The sequence below is a fragment of the Pagrus major genome, chromosome 11 (assembly GCF_040436345.1).
Source record: "Pagrus major chromosome 11, Pma_NU_1.0".
NCBI lineage: Eukaryota > Metazoa > Chordata > Actinopteri > Spariformes > Sparidae > Pagrus > Pagrus major.
The window spans coordinates 7,569,580-7,590,010 of NC_133225.1; the positions used below are offsets into that span (position 1 = coordinate 7,569,580).

Genomic DNA, 20,431 nt, shown 5'->3' on the forward strand with positions numbered 1-20,431 from the left:
AAGGATATGCCTCCCCAGACCATCACTGACCCAACTGGTCATGCTGGATGATGTTACAGGCATCATAATGTCCACCATGGCATCTCCAGACTCTTTTACGCCTGTCACATGTGCTCAGTGTGAACCTTCTCTCATCTGTGAAGAGAACGAGACGCCAATGGCGGACCTGCCAATTCTGGTGTTCTCTTGCAAATGCCAATCGAGCTGCACGGTGCTGGGCTGTGGGAACAGGTCCCACAAGAGGACGTCGGGCCCTCATGCCACCTTCATGGAGTCTGTTTCTGACAGTTTGGTCAGAAACATGCACACCAGTAGCCTGCTGGAGGTCATTTTGTAGGGCTCTAGCAGATACTGGTCCTGCTGCTGGGTTGATGCCCTTCTCTGGCCCTGTCCAGCTCTCCTCCTGTAACGGCCCGTCTCCTGGTATCTCTTATGTGCTCTTGAGACTGTGCTGGGAAACACAGCAAACCTTCTTGCGACCGCACGTGTGGATGTGCGGTCCTGGAGGAGCTGGACTACCTGTGCAACCTGATTGGGCTGCAGGTACCGCCTCATGCTACCAGTAGTGACGAGAACAATAGCAGAACACAAAACTAGAGAAGAATCAGTGAGGAAGGATGAGGAGAGAGCAACTGTCTGTGGCCACTACATGCAGAACCATTCCCTTTTTGGGGGGTTGTCTTGCTTGTGCCTCTCCATTGCACCTGTTGTCACTTTCATTGCACCAAAGCAGCTGGAATTGATTCACAATCACTTGATATCCCTGAAGTTTAACTGACTTGGTGTTATACTGTGACGATTAAGTGTTCCCTTCATTTTTTTGAACAGTGTATTAACATTAATGACGGCTTCATGCAATTTAGTCCTAGCTACCCATCATCAGTGATCGAGCATGTACAATACCAGAGGCCTGGAACTGGGTCACCGGAATGGAATGCAGCCATCATTAATGTCACAATGTCAGCTGTGAGAAGAGTGTCTTTTTGCTGCATACTTTAACCTATTGTCTGATATATCTTTTTTTGTTCATGGCGCACTTAGCTAATGTGTCACAAATCATAAAAAAAACATTATACAAGAAACACATCAGGGCGGGTGGCATGTGGCAGAAAGAAAGAGAAGCACTTACTTTGGCATCCTAAAACAAGGTTCAGCACAAAGTAAAGAGAGGAGTTGCATCAGAGCAGTGAGACAAAAATCTTTTTTTATGTAAGAGGAGAAAAACAACCCACATCCACACAGTAACTCCAGAAGTGTCATTTCATTTCCAGTACAAGATGTTCTGCCCCAATCTTAAAATATAAACTATGTATTATTCACCAATTATAGACTTTTCGCTCTCGGGGTACATTTTGCTGAATCCCTTGTTGCCTATTATGTGGTCTAAACATCTTCATCTGCAAAGCAAATGGAGCTTAGCACCATTCGGTAGTGAGGGGTTGATTGCAACATGGAAGAAAACAGCTGCAGTAAAAACTAAATTAGTACATGTCAGTCTGAACCTTGAAGGTGTCACGTGGGAAAAACACAATAATCCATCAGTTATAGTAAAGAAGAAACACCAGTGTGCTCGATTCACAAAGAATCACAAACAGTTTATTCATTGTATCTATTATATACATTGATAAAAAATATCCTCTATTTATCAGAACGGTCTATATTTCTTAGTAGGACACAGATAAACAGCAACAGATCATATAAAACATTTTAAGTGCTCAGTGTGCATTTAAAATACATGAAGAATTTGTAAGGCTCATTATTTAAAGTGAGTTTAAATGTCTATAATCAGAGCCCTTAGTTAATCAGTGCAAACTAATATTTATTCAGCATTAATCCCACGAACACCACTTACCTTGAGAACAGGCTTTTTGCTTTTTATTTATTTCTAATAGGAAATAACCAGGATCTATAAATAATTTAAAAGATTTAAAAATGGTCTATGGCGCTATGGTCTGAACACGGGTTAGTTCTAGTTTTAATAAGTATGACAACAACTCCTAGAAATCACAGCAACACCTAAGATTCAAATACATATATTGTTATTTGTTATTGTTATTTGAAGTGAAAAGATAAAAAACAAATCCACCAGAACAGGAAACACATGACTTCAAATGAATTCACTCCCCACCCATGGCTGACGTAATGGGAATTCAGTCACAAAAACAAAGACCAGTGAGGGAACCAATAAAGATAAAAAATATAAATGACTGGATGAACACCTCTTGGACATAATAATAACTTTAAAAAATGTGGAGGTAATGAGCCTGATATCTGTGATAAGTAATACAAGAATTTTTAGTGCTTACACTTAAATACTCAGACAGTCGGACACATTTGTGCACGACATGGGGAAGACTATCCGCACATAGTATGAGAGTTTGTACGAACATCGTGTCCCTTCTCTGATGAAGGCCATGTCGTTGAAAGGTCTGGAGAAAATCTAATAAGTGGACCTTGAGTTAAAGATATTCTGCATACTTTTGGCTCATGATGGCACTGATGCAACCTTACAGTGGTAATAATAAAGAGGTGTTCAACTGGTGCATTGAAACCAATAATAAATGGATGAATGACAGGCATGTAACAATATTTCACCGTTAAATAAATTATATATTATAAATAAACATACTAATGACCAAATTCAGTTAAATTTAAATCACTTAAACTTTTAAGAAAATGCCTAATCAAGCATAAATGTTATCATTGTTTGCCGCAGTTTTTGGTTTATTTTTAATATTGTGACAATATCTTATCATGACTGTCATTTATCGAATTGAATAGTGAGCTGAGAGTACTGTTACACCCCGTGACCAATGACAATGACAGGTGCTCAGAGGGCAGAAAGAAAGGTGCCAGGCAGCACTGAGGAGCTCAGCATGCAGGGTGGATAGCAGCAGCAGCAGCAGCAGCAGCAGCAGCAGCGATGGCAGCCAATCAGTACACAGGCACAGTAAAGTACTCATGACGGGGCTGGGGGAGAGAAACGCATACAGCTTAGAAAACAAGGCAACATTGAGTCGTTACAGCCACCTCATACAGACGTTCACAGGACATGCAGGAGACAGTGCAGCAAACTGGAGGGATCACTTCAGACTAACTATTTTCACCACTGTTCCACCTTTATCTATAATCATTTTAGGTGGGGATACACTTATTCACTTTCTTGCCAAGAGTTAGACCAGAAGATGCATATCATTCTCATGTCTGTATCAGAAATATGAACCTAGTGACAGGAGTTGCTTAGCTTAGCTTAGCTTAGCATACAGACTGGAAATAGGGGGACACCGCTAGTCTGGCTCTGTCTAAAGATTAAAAAGACCTATCAGCACCTCTAAAGCTCACTAATTAACATGTTAACATTTTGTTGCATGACAATTTACCAGCATTTGAGCTTCCCACCCTGAGCGTGAAAATGGCCGCCATGTGACTAAGGTCTATATGTCAATTTGTGAGCTTCTTCACATCTGGACAGAGCCAGGCTAGCTACTTCCCCCTGTTTATAGTCTTTATGCTAAGCTAAGTTAACTGTCTCCTGGCTGTAGGTTCATATTTAGCATTCAGACATGAGAGTGGTATCACTCTTCTCCCCTACCGCTCAACAAGAAGGAAGAATAAACATATATTTCAAAATGTCAAACTATGTCTTTAAGGTGCCTTTTCTACTTAGCCAAAGTCAAACAAATTCACAGTGGTTATTTTTACCTGTTCAGTTTGACAATTAGCTGAAAAAAAGAGGTTAGCTTAATAAAGCTCATATCTTAAATGTCTCAAAATGACTTCCATATGTCTGTTTTACATAAGTAAAGGGAAAAAAATATAAAATTCCACTAAAAAAGTAAAATATTTCATTTTTGATTAACCGTGTATGAACAATTAACAGACATGGATACAGTTTAATGTTCGCTGCTAATTCAGTCTATCTGCGGGCACACAGTCAAAGTGTCAACTATCCAAACATATAAACATCTGGTAACGGACAGGGTCGATGAAATGTGACACATAAATGGAAAACAAAGACAAACAGACTACGACAGGCTTTGTTTTCAACACAAACATGTATTGTCAGCTGTGGAGAGACTAACTAGTGACACGACACCAGGAAAACTGGCGTAACAAGCAGGAACTGAGAACCAGACGGACTGTTATTTACAGTTAGAGGACTGAGACTAGTTCTGACTAAAGGGCTCTAGTGGTATGAACGGCCTAAATCCACAGACACAGAGTAATCACCTCAGCCGGCCTAGTTCTGGAAAAGACCAGAGGACTCAGAGACCATATTTGGGACCATGACACCTGTGAGGTAAACACTTTTATAAGGACAACAATAAAAAAAAGAGCAAAGCACCAGTGGTCAACTTGGATGAAGGGGAAATCTCGCAGGAACCTACAGCATCTACACATCTACAGTATGTGCTCGGGGAGCAGGAGGTCACCTGTGCACCAACACAATAACACAAAGCCCTCTTCATTGGGACGTCTATGTTCAATTTATCTCTGCTGAGATGAGCTGAGCAGGAGGTCTTCGGAGGCATCATTATTCTAAAAGAAGATTTGCTTACTGGCACCAAAGTAATGGCCAGCTCCTGAGAAGTGTTTCATTAAAGGCTTATTAAAATAACTTGGACCAAATCCCCTGTGGCATGTTTTCCATGTAATCACAGCACTATGCACCTACTAATGCCTTCAAGTCAGAGGCACTCATTCCAAATGTGCCCCCAACTCAACCTACAGCATTACTTTCTCTAACTTATATGTTCGTTATGTTTAGATCTTTTAAATGATGACATCTTTTGACTCTAATCCTAAAAATCAGGTAATATGTGTGTTTGTCTTTCACACATGTTGAAAAATTGACTAAACATGTGGAAATTCAACATCTTACCATTGTTTTGTTGCGTTTAAAAGTATAAATAATTTACTACATTGTTTCTCCCTGAGTCACATGTAGGCTTTTTTGAATTTGATTTGATTGTTGATTATAAAATGACGGTAAGTAGTCCCAAACACTATTTAACACTATTTACTCTTGTCTGGGTAACGTGATAGTGGAGTGGGATAGTACTGAGAGGCAGATTAACACATTCTTTGTTTTGGTGTTTTAATCGGCTTTGAGTATCCTTCTTGTTCAATATCTTAATAGATAGATGATAGTTGTGTAAAATTGTCGTTTTGGGTCAAACAATGTACCATGTACAAAAACCTGCAAAATAAATATTAATAAATGCAAAATACTGATTCAACACTCATTAAAAAGTTTCCACCAATTCAATCCAACATACAGAATAATGAATCGTTTTCATTCAGTGCTGTTAGTAAAACGACAGGCTCGTCTTCACACAGGCAGCATAGCTCTTTCACTTATACATGAAAACAGTTACAATCCAAATTTGACATTTTTACTTGAAAATTCAAGTGAAATTCCAATTAAAGGACCAATGTGTAGAATTTAGCAGCATCTTGTGGTGATGTTGCAGGCTGCAACCAACTAAATACCCCTCAGCTCATCCCACCCTTTACATGCATGCAAGAGAACCTACGATGGCTTTCAAGAAACGCAAAAGTCCCTCTCTCAAACCAGTGTTAAGTTTGTCTGTTCTGGGCTACTGTAGAAACATGCCAGTGCATCATGGCCTCTGTAGATACAGTTTAAAAGGCTCATTCCAAGGTGACGAAAACAGCAACGATTCTGAATTTCAGGTGATTACACACTAGTGAAATCACAATTATGAATATCAAAATATGCTTCTGCCAGTAGATCCCCCTAAAAACTACACACTGGACCTTTGTGATTACAAAATGATAAGTTGCAAAGAAAATTCAAATATATCTTTCAATGTAATATGATGTAAATATAAAGTGTTGGATTATACCGCCTGTTAGTGAAAGTGAGCATATTCAGACATGTTCTAAACATTCAAGTTTGAGTTCATGCCTGTGATGACCCTTTACATGGTGTCATGTATTTTTCACTCAGAGTTAAGAGAGAGTTACACTGACAGTAATACATGCAGGTAGAAGTCCACGGCACGCAGAACTGGCAACCCATGCCGACTGACTGACTTTACCAGTCTAGTAGTTACCAATTGCCTGGACGGAGGCACGGATGGACTCTAGGCCCATTACAAGATCTCCTCATTTGGCAAACTTCCCCAGTCTTCATTCTGGCTCTACAAATACAGAATTGAGCCAATCAGAGACCTCTTTCTCTCTCCCTCTCGGGGTAAACGTGGATTGGCACTCTTGAGGGTTTTGACCCCATTTCTTCAAAGTGAGAATATGAACTAAAACGGCTCCTCACTTCACAACTGCACACATTTGAAGACTAAAAAGCTACATTAGGAACTTACCATAAGCCTTTTAGGATCACAGTACAGTGTGTTCTGTAAAGTACAGCTACCTGATGGTCCTGTTGACTGTAAATCAACGAAAAGCTTCACAGTTTGTCCTCAGAGATTATGGACTTGGCCGGGCAGCAGCTGCCTCACAGTTAATGGCCACACTTGGATATCCTTCTGCTCTGCGACTTTATTGCTCATTTCATTACTTACTTTCGGGTTGCTTGTGTTCCAAGTTTGGTAACATGAGTAAAATTTCAAAGTCACGAGGGTTATTAAACTCACATATGACTTCTTTTCCATAAGTACTGCATAGGCTACCGAGAGAAATAATAAAGACAGATTTATCACACATCAAGAAATGAGAAAGGCAAAGTAATAGTTTTATGATTGAACATAAAAATGAAGCAAACTGATGGGACTTAAGGTGGAGTTCTGCAAAATTAAACTATCTGATAGCTGCAGTGGAAATATTAATCTGACGTCATACTGTCTATAATGCAGCAGGAAAAAGAGAAATGCACGACCGTGTGAAGCGAGGTAGCTTTTTTTTAAAGGTTGAATTTATCTTTAGATTTATACAGAGTTCACTGAACAAAACAACAGAATATTATTGGCGATATCCACACGTTTTCTGGGGAGAAACGGTAATGGGTGATACTATGGGTATGATAATAACTGACGCACCAGCTGCACTTTCAAGGCTTTAGAAGCAATAGAGCTAAGTGGGCTGAGCAATTCTAATAGTGTTTGTAATATTCGCTGGATAAAGTTGCTAACCTTAATCTTCATGAATAAATGATAAACCTTACCAGTTGCTCTAGGAACGTGGACTCGTGTCCTGTTAAATGCAGGTTTCGTTAAGTTATTACGTGCAAGGTATCATGGGGGCGAAGAATAAGGTGGATTGGCTTATGCCAGAATATCTGTATCAGTGACCACATTAGGAAATGTACAAAATTATATATTTTAAAGAACATTTGATCCATAGTTGCTAAACTGCTAAATATCCTGCATTTGTTTGTATCTTTACCACAAAGTTTGAGGAATCTCTGCCAAATTCTTTTGTGTTAAATGTAAAAAAATGAAAAATAATAATTCTTCAGATATCCAATATCGGTCGTTCTCCATAGTTCACAGCATCTTTCTTCAATGGATGTTAATGGTTTGTCATCAGTGGCCTGATTTTGCTTCCCAGAACTCATTAGCAGTGGCCTTTTGGCTCAATAAACACTAAATGTTGAGCAAAACAAGTCCAACAAACCAATCAGCCTGGTGAAACAGATTAGATCTGTGTATACAAGACTACTGTGCAATGACAAATACCATATGTGTTTCTGCCTATTTTATGTGTATTCAAGATTAAAAACTGGCTTTACCAGATCTTTTTCAGTGTGTTGGTTTTAAGAATTAAAAAGTAGTAATTCACTTAAATATGCCTACTGGAACAGATTCAAGATTTCCTGTTATTCTAGGAACACAAAGTAGAAATATCTGAATTATGATATGTTTAAGCTTTTAGTTTTGATATGTGTCTTTAAGAGATTTAAGCGACAGAGAGCTCCTTGTGTACTGAAGCTGTAACACAGCTGCAGTGCTGTGACTTGCGTTTATTGGTGCACTCCCAAGTATGCTTTCGGTCAGCATCATAATTGCAGTGACACTGTGTTTTTTTTTTTTGCTACTGTAATTATGCTCCCTCTACATGAAATGCTAATGTAGGCCAGAAGTGTTTGTGTGGTCTCAGCTGTGCAGACAATGAGGCTTTGTTTGTGGGCAGAAACTTGAGCTCCCCTCACTTCAACCATCAATCCAGTCAGAAAAGACTGTAAAGAATGTTGGAAATTTCAGGGTGGAGAAACAAAATCAATGTTTTAGTGACACTGAAAAGGAATCAGAGGAATCATGGTTGAAGTCAATACGAAAGCAGAAAAAACACACCCGCAACTTTAAAATCTATTCCTGACACTTGAAATGTTGCAGGTATGTTGTTTCTGCTGGTTTTAGTGTGTTCGTGAGTCTAAGGTACATCTAAGGCTACTAATCTAACACTACAGCAAAGATTATCTGGGTTTTTACAAACTGTACCTGCAAACAGGCGCATCTGAAAGTCTATATTCTGCAAATTACAATAGTAAAGAACACACAGGCAAAGAGAGAAAATATGTCAGCTGAAATCAAGATCGGATTGAGCAAACAGAATGGAAAACAGTGAAGCATCGTGAAGCCAATGAAAAGAGGATCTCAAGAAATAAAATGTCAAACATTGGTGAAAAAAGGCTGCATAAATCAAGAGTATTCATGCATCGGAGAAAATGAAATCAAAGATACATTTAGGACAACACTGACCAGGGAGATAAATAATTGCAAGAAAGGAACACCATGGTGCACCGGCAGTGCCAGGTGACCTCCCTCCACTCAATAGAGCCCTGAGGCGAGTAAGAAAGACAAATTCAACAGCCAAGACGCCCTATAAGCAGAGGGTAAAGTAGTTATAGCTACTCTAGTTAAGGTGGTGAAGTTCATTTGTAGTAACAAGGTCCACATTTCTTCAAGTGACTTTGGTCTGACTTAAAGGTGCAACGTGTAAGACTTTTAGTCCAAAACATTGAAAAATGACGTAAAATCATCAACAAACATTACGTTAAAGATGTCTATGTTTTTTTTTTAGCCTCCAGCAAGTTTATATCTCAAGAGGTAATAGTCATATAGTAAACAACACCAACTCACCCCAGGTAGAAACAGCTAATATGGCTGCTAGCTGAGTGAACTGAGCTTACTAGCTATAGGCAGCTACAGTTAGCAGCAGTTGATATGAATTCAACAGGTGGCCAATTCTTACATATTGCACCTTTAACCTATGTATTGTGGTCTGCTTTTTTTCTGCAATAGCCACTCAATGCATTGGAATTAATTGATAACCTCTCAATATATTAGTTTTCATTGTTAGTGGTGGAGTCTGACATTCCTGTGCTAGATTCAGATGCTAGAGGGATTCACAAATGATTCAGCACGTTTTTCAGTTTTCCACTGTTTTATCTACGTGATGTCAGCCTCACTGTTTACTGTTCGCTCCTTTACAGGTGAACCGCTAACGCTAACCCAACATTTCATACTGCTGTTACTTCACATTAAAAACATTCAACTAGCGAAACACAACGTAATTGACACTAAGATTAGTGCTGACCGCGACCGTTCATCAAAAATATGTCAAACAAGACAACAGTCTTATCAGTCCATTAATTCTAAATATTGCAGCAAGTATTGGAAGACGAGGGAGCAGCCTCAGTAAATGTGTTCCCACCAACCTTTAATTTGTGAGTTTTCAATTTGCAAATTAAATCATGGAAAAATAAGAGTTTTTTTAAAAAAAGAAAAAAGTTCAAAAACCCAACAAATGTACAAAAAAAGTTTATGTTTGGCCGAGTTGTTGTTTGAATGGATAAAAACTAAGTGCAATACAAGTTAAACTGTACTTGATGTTACCGCCAGTAACTGAAACAACTCCTCTAACTTATTCTATTCCACCTGACTTTGATCTGAAAAATCACAAATGTCAACATAGTTACAACGGAAAGTGAACAGTAGCAGCAATATAAAATCACTTTTATTCTCCAAATTGAGTTCATAAGGGGACTTACCTCCTGTAGCAAGTCAGCCTGCTCAATGGCCTTCAAAACGTTCTTTTTGGACGTCTCCTGAGCTTCCCCACCCAGCAGGAACTCATCCAGGATGAAGTAAGCCTTCTCAAAGTTGAAAATAATGTCCAGCTCACAAACCTGTTGAAATGAAAATATACAAACACTCATTAAAAATGACTAGTATCTTACATCTAGTTTCAACATTTGGCAAAACATATGATTAACTATGGCATCATGGATACACAACATTTGAAAGAACAAGCAGAAACCTACGCTGCCAAAGTATTTGTCCAGCAGCTCCACATATCTGTGGATGATCTCCAGTGTGATGAGCTCGTTGTCCTGGTCCTCTATGGCACAGCAGAAGTAAAGGCTGGCATATCTGCAACACGATGACAAAAGTCAAATATCAACCAAGAATGAGAAATCAACTATTAGTGTCCTCAGTTTCCAAATGCTTACTGAGTGTTGCTAAAAGACAAGGGTGGTAAACATGCCACTGTCCCAACTCTTTAGGAATCTGTTGCAGAAATCAAATCCAGAATGAGTGTGTATTTATAAAAACCAATAAAGTTCATGAGTCTGGACATTAAATATCTTGTCTTTGTATTTTATTCAGATAAATATAGCTCGAAAAGGATTTGCAAATCATTGTATTCTATTTTTATTGATGTTTTACACAGTGTCACAGCTCTTTTAGGAATCAGGGTTGTACGTAAAAGAAGAGCTGACTTTGTGCATTTTTATCACTTAGACAGGATCTCCAAGTAATATATAGTGTCTCCAAGCTGGCTGCAATAGTGCTGAGTTGGCACTTCTGTGTTATTATTAAAAATCGCTGTTTACTGTGCACAGGGTATTCATTTAAAAGCCAGAAGCCGGATGCAGAAGGCTGTAAGAGTTAAGCCTCATTCTGCCATGGTTCCTTATCCCTGATAATCCCTAAGGCACTCTTTAAGCATGTGATGATTGGCTAATAAAGGAGCTGGTCAGTTGATCCCCCAGAGCCAGCAGGGCAGGAGGGCACAATGGACAAGGTTGGAGATTTCAAACAGACAAGTAACAAGTCTCAAACCAGACAGGACTGGAATTTGTTGGCATTATCGAATACCGTCATTCGATAGTGATGTTTCTTTTATATTCTTGAATCTTTTCCTGATCCACTCCATCATTGTCTGCTGTGTGCGAGCCAATGCAAGGCACAGCCAAGCTCAGGAAACACAAAGGGTTCAGTTCAGTTGTTTAGTTGTTGTGGCACAGAGAAATGATACAGCACTTTTACTGGAGCTGAATCATACAGCAAGAGGGTGTTCAGGATCAAACCTTTCAAAGCAAATGCATGTGGAGAAAGTCCCTGATATAATTCACTTCTCCATGATGCATTCAGCAGCCTGTTAAAAAAAAAGAGGCTTTTTTCATAATGTTGTTTATGACTTTTTAGGGGTTATATCATTTGTTTTAATGGCAGGGAGCTCAGAGCCTTAATGGGAGGGAAATTCTCTGTTTCCAAATACTAGAGCAGTCTGATTTGGCAAAAATGTCTGGGACTGGGAATGGATTCAGCCTTATCTCTGATCCCAGATGGATTCTGACACACAGCCAGATAAGATACAGTACACATTATGAGGACTTGGATTGCTAAAACCTGTCTTCATGAGGACATGTTTGAGCTGAAACAATAAGATGATTAATTGATTAGTCGAATGATTAAATATGCCAAACATTCACTGCTTCCAGCTTCTCAAATGTGAGGATTTCCTGCTTTTCTTTGTCATATTTGAAAGTATAATTAATATATTTGGGTTTTGGACTTACTGTCAAATAAAACAAGCCAATCGGATACATCACCTTGAACTGTGGGAAAATACAACGGGCAGTTGTGCAATGCTTTTTTCTGACATTACCTTGACTAAATGATTCATCAATTAACTCAAATTTGCCGCAAATTAACTGGTAATGAAAACTACTATTAGTTGCAGCTCTAGACGTGCTGTATGCCTTCAAGAAGACAGGCTGTATGTTGAAACATGAGATGGCTGCACATAATTAAAAGCTCCTACCGTAACTGTGTGTTTCCTTTCAACAAACGCAAGTTACGTTACACCTTACTGTAACTATGTGCTCCAGATCTCATATTTCCAGATCCCATTTCAGTCTTCAACAGTCTTAACATCAAACAGCAGCAACAGTTATTGTCTTTGTTGTATTAAAAGCTATTTCCACTGGGTGTCATATGACTCAGCTGGCTCCGGGTCAGAGCTTGTTCCCGTGGATCTGACCTGACAGCTTATCATTTTCATTTCTTCTCACTAGAGTTAACGTGTCCAAAAAATAAAACAATAAAGAAACAGGATTTGTGGCCCTTCTCGCCTACTTAAAATCATAATGCGTCAGCCAATTATGAATCATGTTCTCAAATGAATTACTACTCTTGGACCTCTTTCTTTTCACCTTCAGCAAAGGTTTTGTTAATTTTTAGCAAAGACTTATTTGTATCAACTCTCACACAGCTGTATCCAAGAGCTCTTGCTTGCTTGGCATGTGAGTGACAGTTAGAAAGCTGGAAGCTACACAAAGCTACGGTGCAAAGAGATATATTCTGACTACTGCAGCAAAACAAGATCCTGAGGCAGCAACGCTAATTGCTTATTTAATTACACTGTAATGCCTTAATAGGATGCAATCAGTGCTCTGAATTGTTGCAAGCAAGAAAACACACACAAAAACATATACATATTTGTGAAAATGGCAGAATAATTACTTTAAATTACTTAAGTTTTAGAGGTAAAGAAACATTAGTGTGGTTAGGCAATAGTGCAAAGTCGCTGACTTGTCTGCACTTCGAGTGCTTGCAGTGTTTGTCTGTCCCTGTTGGGTCACACGGGTTCACCCTTAGTCTGCCTGCCGGTCCGTTGGCACAGCAACAGGATATAATGAGGCAAAATTAATGCTCTTTCTTGTCATAGTCATGATGTCGTTGTCTCTTTGACAACACCCTCTCTCTGGATCCACTAACTGGGCCGTGCCTCTGAATGACGGGTCTATGAATTGCCCAGGGAAGAGTGAAAAATTATTTTCTGCGAGCGTTCAACCAGAAAACATTTTATTCATAACCGGGTCCCATTCCTACCCACCTCTTATACACAATCTTGAGGTCTCTCCACTCCAGAAAGCTGCACATTTTGGGCTTTCGAGCCAGGACCGTCTGCACCAATTCTCTGGTGATCTTCTTTTTCTCCTTATCAGACAAAGGCACGTACCACTTCTGGAGCCTGAGCTTGCCTTGTCGACTGAATAGGAGCATGAACTGCATCTGGAATTAGGAGATGAGAGGAAAACAGATGATGAGCTGAGGAAGGAGTGGGTGGTTAAAGGCATCCGCAGAAAGAGGCACAAAAAAAAAAAAAAGGATTTAAAAGAAGACATCTCATCACTTTTACTGTGGAGATATCAAGAGTTTGACTTGATTCTGACAACTTGAGCCAAATTGAGGAAATTATTAGTGTGGGAGGGGCTGAAGATAATTTAAATGTCATCAGGTGAATCAATCACAGGACATTAATAAAAGGATAACACTCTGTTTAATCACTGAACGTCAGGTGGATATGGAGTAGTGAGTTGGTCGTGAGGCTCAGTGTGGTCTGCAGCCATGTGTCCAAGATAAACAGCGCACTGTTTTACTTCATGTTCAGCCTGTTTACCAGAGACAACATATCCCGTGTCTTTAAATTCAAGACACTTTGAAACAACAACAAAAAAACAACAACAAAACACGACTGCCATTTTAATAACCAATTCAAAAGCCGGTTGAACCCTCAACGTGATTAAACGACCACCTCTGTGTAACGGAAGTACCCTCAACAACCGTTATTTAGCGCTTAGCATTAGCTTGTCGAGCCGCCGACGAGCCTGTTTTAAAAACACGACATGCGACCAAGAATATCCGCACATTGTGATGTAAAACCATGAAATAATACACTCTCTAAAACTACTTACCTTGAAAACAACACTGTATTCCCCTCTGAAGAAACGAGCCTCACAACGCCACCCCTGAAGCACACACGGCCACTTGGCATCAAGCACGCTGATTGGTCAATCGAGCACTCGCGACGCCGTTGGTTGGCTAACACTTTATGTTAGTCCCCGCCCATCCGACCCTTTAACTGGATATCGCGGATGTGATTGGCTTGTCTTTACATCAGTCAAACCACAAAGCTGCCGGCTGGTTACGCCCATTAAAACACGTTCAGCTGAGTATTGAAGTAGAGGCTGTGTGTTTTTTCATGTGTTTACTGTGATTTATATTTGATTTATATGCGTTTAACTGTGTTTTTGTATGTTATCCTTCTGTCAGTTACAAAGTTTAATTATAGGTGTAACAACCAAGAGTTATTTGTAGGTTTATCATAGCTAGAGGCAGAGCTGTAGCTACCATTGAGGCCACTGAGGTCATGTCCTCAGTGTTGTCTTCTGGGTCTTTCATATCTTAATACATATATATGTTTGGTAAGACTTTATAATATCTATCATATCATCGAAATAAACAATTATATATAATTAAAAAGGCAAATTTATAGTTAATTAAACATTATTTAACAGTTGACAAGCAGTGAGATGCTTTATAAACGACTTATTGGCAATTGTTTATTGGAAAGTTGCAATTGATGTTCATAATAATAAATGCTGTGTGGTTCATTTATAAACATTATTTGGGTGAGTTGCAACTGATGTTTTTAACCTTTACAATTACTTAATAAATGTTTTATGAACCGTGTTATTGTTTCTTCACAGTAAAATTACTGCACTCACTAACTAATCATTAGTGTACATCACAGCAATGGAGAACCAAGTGGTTTCTCAGTTGAGTTGAGTTATCAAGCACCCTGTTACTTAAAGGGATAGTTTGACTAAACATAAGCTCATTCTTTTCCTTGCCCAGAGCTGGATGAGGGGATTCATACCTTGATATCCTTTTTGTACCGTCCCTGTCTGTACCATGAGTATGAAGTTACAACGAGCCTGTTAGTAAACGTTAAAGTGGTGTTTTGTTGATTTTGGTACCTTTGGACAGAACCTGGCTACCTATGCTATGCTAAGCTAAGCTAAACTAAGCTAAACTAAACTAAGATGAGCTTCTGGCTCATATTTAGTGTACAAATACAAATGTTGCATCTATCTTTTCATTTTTCAGTGAGAAAATAATATTTGTTTTTTAAATATATTTTTTGCTGAGCATCAACAAAAAGCTGTTCTGTCATGAAAACATAAAAAAGGTTGACCGACCTCAACCGCTGGCAACAAACAAAACAGAAAAAGAAAAATGTAATTAAAGAAGGGAAGAAAAGTAAGATAATAATATAATTCAAAAGGACTCTTTTCAGGCATAATATCTAGAAAGTCTATGAGAGATAAAAATGGTCTACATATTTTATCAAAGTTCTTCAGTATTTCCAGCTTTACATGCACATTGTTGATCCATCGATCGTAAGATGGACTCATTCCCATTTAAGAGAATTGAACACCTGTGGTGCTGAAGACCATGACATGGGCATTTGGAGAAAAAATAATGGTATTACCCAAACTATACTTTTTAGAATAAGTATATTATATAGTAACGGATGAGTAACAGATGATGGTGACAGCTTATGTACAGATGACGGCACAAATGGGAGAACCAGGCCATCGTCAATGGGATCAACTGCCATTGGTGTCAACCGAGACGTCTAACATGTCATCCACGTATTCAAACACACCAGTAGGTTGTAATAGCTCACTCTTGATTTATCAAGTGATAGTGTTCAATACAGGTGCGGTACAATAAGACAAGCCTGAGGGAGGTGTCTGGGCCAATAAAGAGTATTAGAGAAGGCCATCACGGGCACGTGGATTACTCTAATCCTATCCACAGGCGTTGGGTATCACACACTCATTCCAGCACAGTTGACGAGGAAGATGGAGGCCACTGTTCGATGTGCTGCTGTGCTGTTCCTCCTGCTTCTAACTCAGGGTAAGTCACTGTGCACCTGCAAGGGGGGATATTATTACATCATAATGCCAAATCAGGAATATACTCACTGTTCTGCCTTGTTTATTGTGTCTTTTTTGCAACTATATTCTGGTTATGTACACACAAATCATGCAGAATGATCTGAGATATTTGTACGTCATGTAAATCACACTAAATTACCTGCAAATGATTCATAAATTAAATTGTCAATCATCTTAATTTTTGTTAATTTCTTCTAGTTCCTTCTGCAAACTTTAGCTTTCACATTTAATTTACCCATCTACTTCTACATTTCATGCATCTATTGATGTGGCACAGCCCTGATCACTGTCCACTCCCAGGAGGTAAGAGCCCAATAATAAACCCCCTAAGTGAAGTTTAAAATGTGATCTTGATTGGTGAGCAAACTCAGGTTTTACTCTTCCCTGCGTGTCCTTGAGGAGGAGGAGGAGGCTGCCCAGGAGGTTGTCCAGGATGAGGAGCTGCAGGAGGAAGACCAGCAGGTGATGGAGACGCTGACGCGGAACATGAAAGCCTGCACCTGTGACTGTGAATCTGCTGATTCACCCACACGACTCCCCTCCATCATCCCGACTATCCTGTCAACATCGCTGCCACCTCCGCCGCCACCTCAGGCTCACCTACTGAACTGCATGCCAGGTGAGGTCACATGTTAAAGGTTATTAATGATGGGCCAGTAAGCTTTTTTAAAAAAGTGATAAATGGGGGTGAACAGTATGTGAAGGACAATGACATGGTAGGGAACACGACACATGTAAAGATAAATGACAGGCAGAGCTGTTTCCTGTGGATTTTTGAGGTGTCTCGTGGACAAAGAGAGCTCCAGCTGGTGTGATGGATCACACAGCTGGTGCTGTTGGCTCTGTCCTCATATGCACTCTGTCTAATCTTGGCTCAGTCTTCGCAGTGGTTGCACGATTCACCTTCTATGATCCTGACATTTTTCAACCTCAGTGTTAAAGGGGGCTCGGATCTGTTACAGAGATAGTGACAGTTTGGTTTGCAGAAATGAACAACTGTGAGAAAGACGCCTGGAAGGGCAAACTCTGCTGGATAATCTTATTACCTGTGCAAAGAATGTGATGAGCAGATTAGGGAGCCAAAAATAGGGCGTGCCCTTCACCTAATTGCATGATACTGGGCAAAGCAGCACACATCAGATGATGTCCCCATCGTCATCTTCCGCCTTATCACGCAATCCTTCGGAGTATCGGATTTTAGTTTGAGCTAGAACACCACGAGCAGGAAGGCCGGTCAGAACATTTCATGGGGGAATATACAGCATGTTGTTGTTGCTCAGTCGAGGCTCTGTGAACTGGATTTCTTTTGTATTTCCACTTAAAACATGCGTCAAACTTTTTAAAGGATAAGTTCATTCAAAATTAAAATTCAGTCATCATATACTCACCCTCGTGCTGATGGTAGTCTAGGAAACATTTTTGGAGCTCCACTGTAAAACCGTGATGCAGCATTTTCCTAAACTACTAAAGTAGATGGGGACTTTTTTAAAACGTTAAAAAACAACTGAAAAAACATAAACGGCTCCATACAGCTCGTCAGACTTAATCCAAGTCTGTCCACATTGATTTGAAAAGACGTTATTTACACCCTTGGTGCATGGTCGAGCGCTTGCATTCAATTCAGACGGGTGCATGCTAACACTTTTAGCCTAGCAGCTACAATGAAGATTTCAGCTTTAAAAACAGTGAAAATAACGTCTTTTTAAATCAATTTTGGGATCTGGGGCGTCCTGATACTTGGATTACGCCATACTAACTGTTTGGAGACATTTTATGTTTTATTATCAGTTGTTTTTTTATGTTTTAAAACATGTCCCCATCTACTTCAGCTGTTTAGGAGAATGCTCCAGAAATGTTTTGTAGACTGCGAAACTTAGAGTAGGGTACAGAGTGGATATGACTGAATCGTCATTTTTGGGTGAACTTATCCTTTAATGAATTAGACGTGAACATAGCCATGGCATAATGTCCGTATTCACATACTGCGGTGACTCTGAGTGGCTCATAAATGGTAACAGAGGAAGTCGACATTGCTCGGTTTGCAAGTTAGTCAAGAGTCTCGCAACAACCGATCGGTTTCAACATTTTTTAAAAATGATTTAATGCAAAAGTGGAACACAAACAAATGTCAGATCAAATCTTGGCTGAATCTTCCCCATTAAAAGGTTTGAATGCCACAGTAAACTGCACGTCTGTCCTCCACAGAATGCCCTTACCACAAAGCCCTGGGCTTTGAATCTGGATCTGTGACATCAGACCAGATCAGCTGCTCCAATGAGGAACAGTACGCTGGCTGGTACTCCTCCTGGATGCCCACCAAGGCTCGCCTTAACAACCAAGGCTTTGGGTAGGTCCTGAAAACCTACTTCTTCTTGTTATCATCAGTGAATATAACTAAAAGCTTATACTAAATATGTGTTGTTTCTGTTAGGTGTGCGTGGCTCTCCAAGTTTAACGACCAGTATCAGTGGATCCAGATTGACCTGAAGGAGGTGGGTGTGGTGTCTGGCATCCTGACCCAGGGTCGCTGTGACGCTGATGAGTGGATTACCAAATACAGCATCCAGTATCGCACTGTGGAAACCCTCAACTGGATCTATTATAAAGACCAGACAGGAAACAACAGGGTAAGCACACAGAGTAGCATCAGTGTTGGGCTCTCGTGCAGTAAAACTTTGTGACTCTTGATACACTTTATTAATATGAATAGTTTCGCAGCACATTCGTGACTGCTGAGTCAGTTTGACTCTTTCAAAAGTCGTTGATGTTACATAATTGCGGAGTCATTGATGCTGCCGCACAGACTTCCTAAGACGACCTTGAGGGCGTTCACTCATTCTACTGTACATCGTGACTATCACGAGAAACTGAAACACTGACCTTGTGTTCAGGGTTCGTTTCATCCTCTCTGATCTGTCTTGTTTCACCACCACAGCAGCACACATGGATCATTTTACCCACACTACTTTATTAAGGAAATACAGCAATGGAAACCTCACAATGCCTTCTTTTGTGCAGCAGATCGAGGTCAAGGTCACAACTCGCCTCACGCTAAGCTTTTACCTGCATTACAGTAGGCTTCTGTGTGGGAGAGTTTGAATACATGAAAATACACCACACAGAGTCGGACGCATATAATGTTAATGAAGGTGTTATAGCAACATTCAGCCCTGTTGTCAGTCTAAAGGGGAACCCTAACACTGACACATAAATCTTCTGTTGGTGTCAGTCCTCTATTAAAACTAATGATCCAGAACAAAACCTCACCATACTGTATATCACTCCCTGTTTCCTCAGTTATATTTCTCTTGAAATTAAATAATCCTGCCTCAGTACTGGAGTTCAATTTCCAAATGAATTGTTTCCTTTGTCAAAAGAATAAGTTGTCTTTGATATTCTCTGATCCGAACAGATTCAGTGCAACTTATCACCGTCACTGACCTTCAGATCGGATAAAGTTTTCCGCTTGATAGTAATATTTTAGACTTGTCAACTTCTGTTAATCATGCTTACTTGCTTCACGCTGACTCAGTGGTCCCAGCTTGTATGAGAAAATGAAATAAACGGATGAACATGTCAGGCTGAAGGGTCGGCCGGGCACTTTTCAAAAAAAATATTTTGTTTTACTGCGCTTGAGGGAAAAGGCAACACGACATGACAGAGTTTAACACAGGTTTGGTTTTACAGTTTTCAGAGTTTAACAAGGGACAAGAGAAAAATAATCATGTTATATTTTAGCCGGATAGGATAAACAGTCCTTGGTTACAGCTTGTCCAATATGAAGGCTTGCTTGTTTTCTGTTTTATCATTGTAAAGTGAATATCTTTAAGTTTGGACATTAATGAAAAGACAAAAAAAAGGAAAAAAGGACAAGAGTGTTTTAAGTATAAACCAGAAAGGAAACTCATTACAACAGCACACATGACTGAGGGAACTGATCCCTACAGACATGATGATAGAGTGATCTCACGTATCTTTACATGTGGTTTACTTTCTACTCTTCAGGTCTTCTATGGGAACTCTGACCGCTCCTCCACCGTACAGAACCTGCTGCGCCCGCCCATCGTAGCTCGTTACATCCGCCTGCTGCCGCTGGGCTGGCACACCCGCATCGCCATGCGGATGGAGCTGCTGATGTGCATGAACAAGTGTTCCTGAAGTGCACTCGGCCGACTCTTTCCCTCACTTTCCATCCTTCCCCTGCCAACCTGCCGCTTGCCAAACGGGGGACATTTGGTCCAACACTGGAAGATCAATCATGTCTGTCTTATTTGGTGATGCTGGAGGCAAACTAAGCCTGGGCAGGAGGACATTTTTGGTGTCCTTTGATGCACTATTTATTTGTCTTAAAGTCTGTATAAAGTAATTGTTTTACTGTGTAAGAACAAAAATTGGACACCTTTCTTG

The 20,431-nt window shown here is 39.9% G+C and overlaps 2 protein-coding genes across 2 annotated transcripts; one reads left to right on the forward strand and one right to left on the reverse strand.

Annotated features, from left to right (window-relative positions):
• Positions 1-1,610: 1,610 nt before the first annotated feature.
• Positions 1,611-14,014, reverse strand: LOC141005024 (AP-1 complex subunit sigma-2-like). The gene is made up of 5 exons (XM_073476757.1): positions 13,973-14,014; positions 13,111-13,289; positions 10,250-10,358; positions 9,977-10,114; positions 1,611-2,970 (listed from the first exon to the last, which is right to left on the reverse strand). Exons 2-5 carry the CDS (start codon positions 13,287-13,289, stop codon positions 2,935-2,937), a joined length of 462 nt encoding a protein of 153 aa, XP_073332858.1. The 5' UTR covers positions 13,973-14,014; the 3' UTR covers positions 1,611-2,934.
• Positions 14,015-15,928: 1,914 nt separating this feature from the next.
• On the forward strand, positions 15,929-20,182 carry LOC141004269 (retinoschisin-like). The gene is made up of 6 exons (XM_073475693.1): positions 15,929-15,983; positions 16,302-16,327; positions 16,448-16,643; positions 18,230-18,371; positions 18,456-18,651; positions 20,030-20,182. Exons 1-6 carry the CDS (start codon positions 15,929-15,931, stop codon positions 20,180-20,182), a joined length of 768 nt encoding a protein of 255 aa, XP_073331794.1.
• Positions 20,183-20,431: the final 249 nt, after the last annotated feature.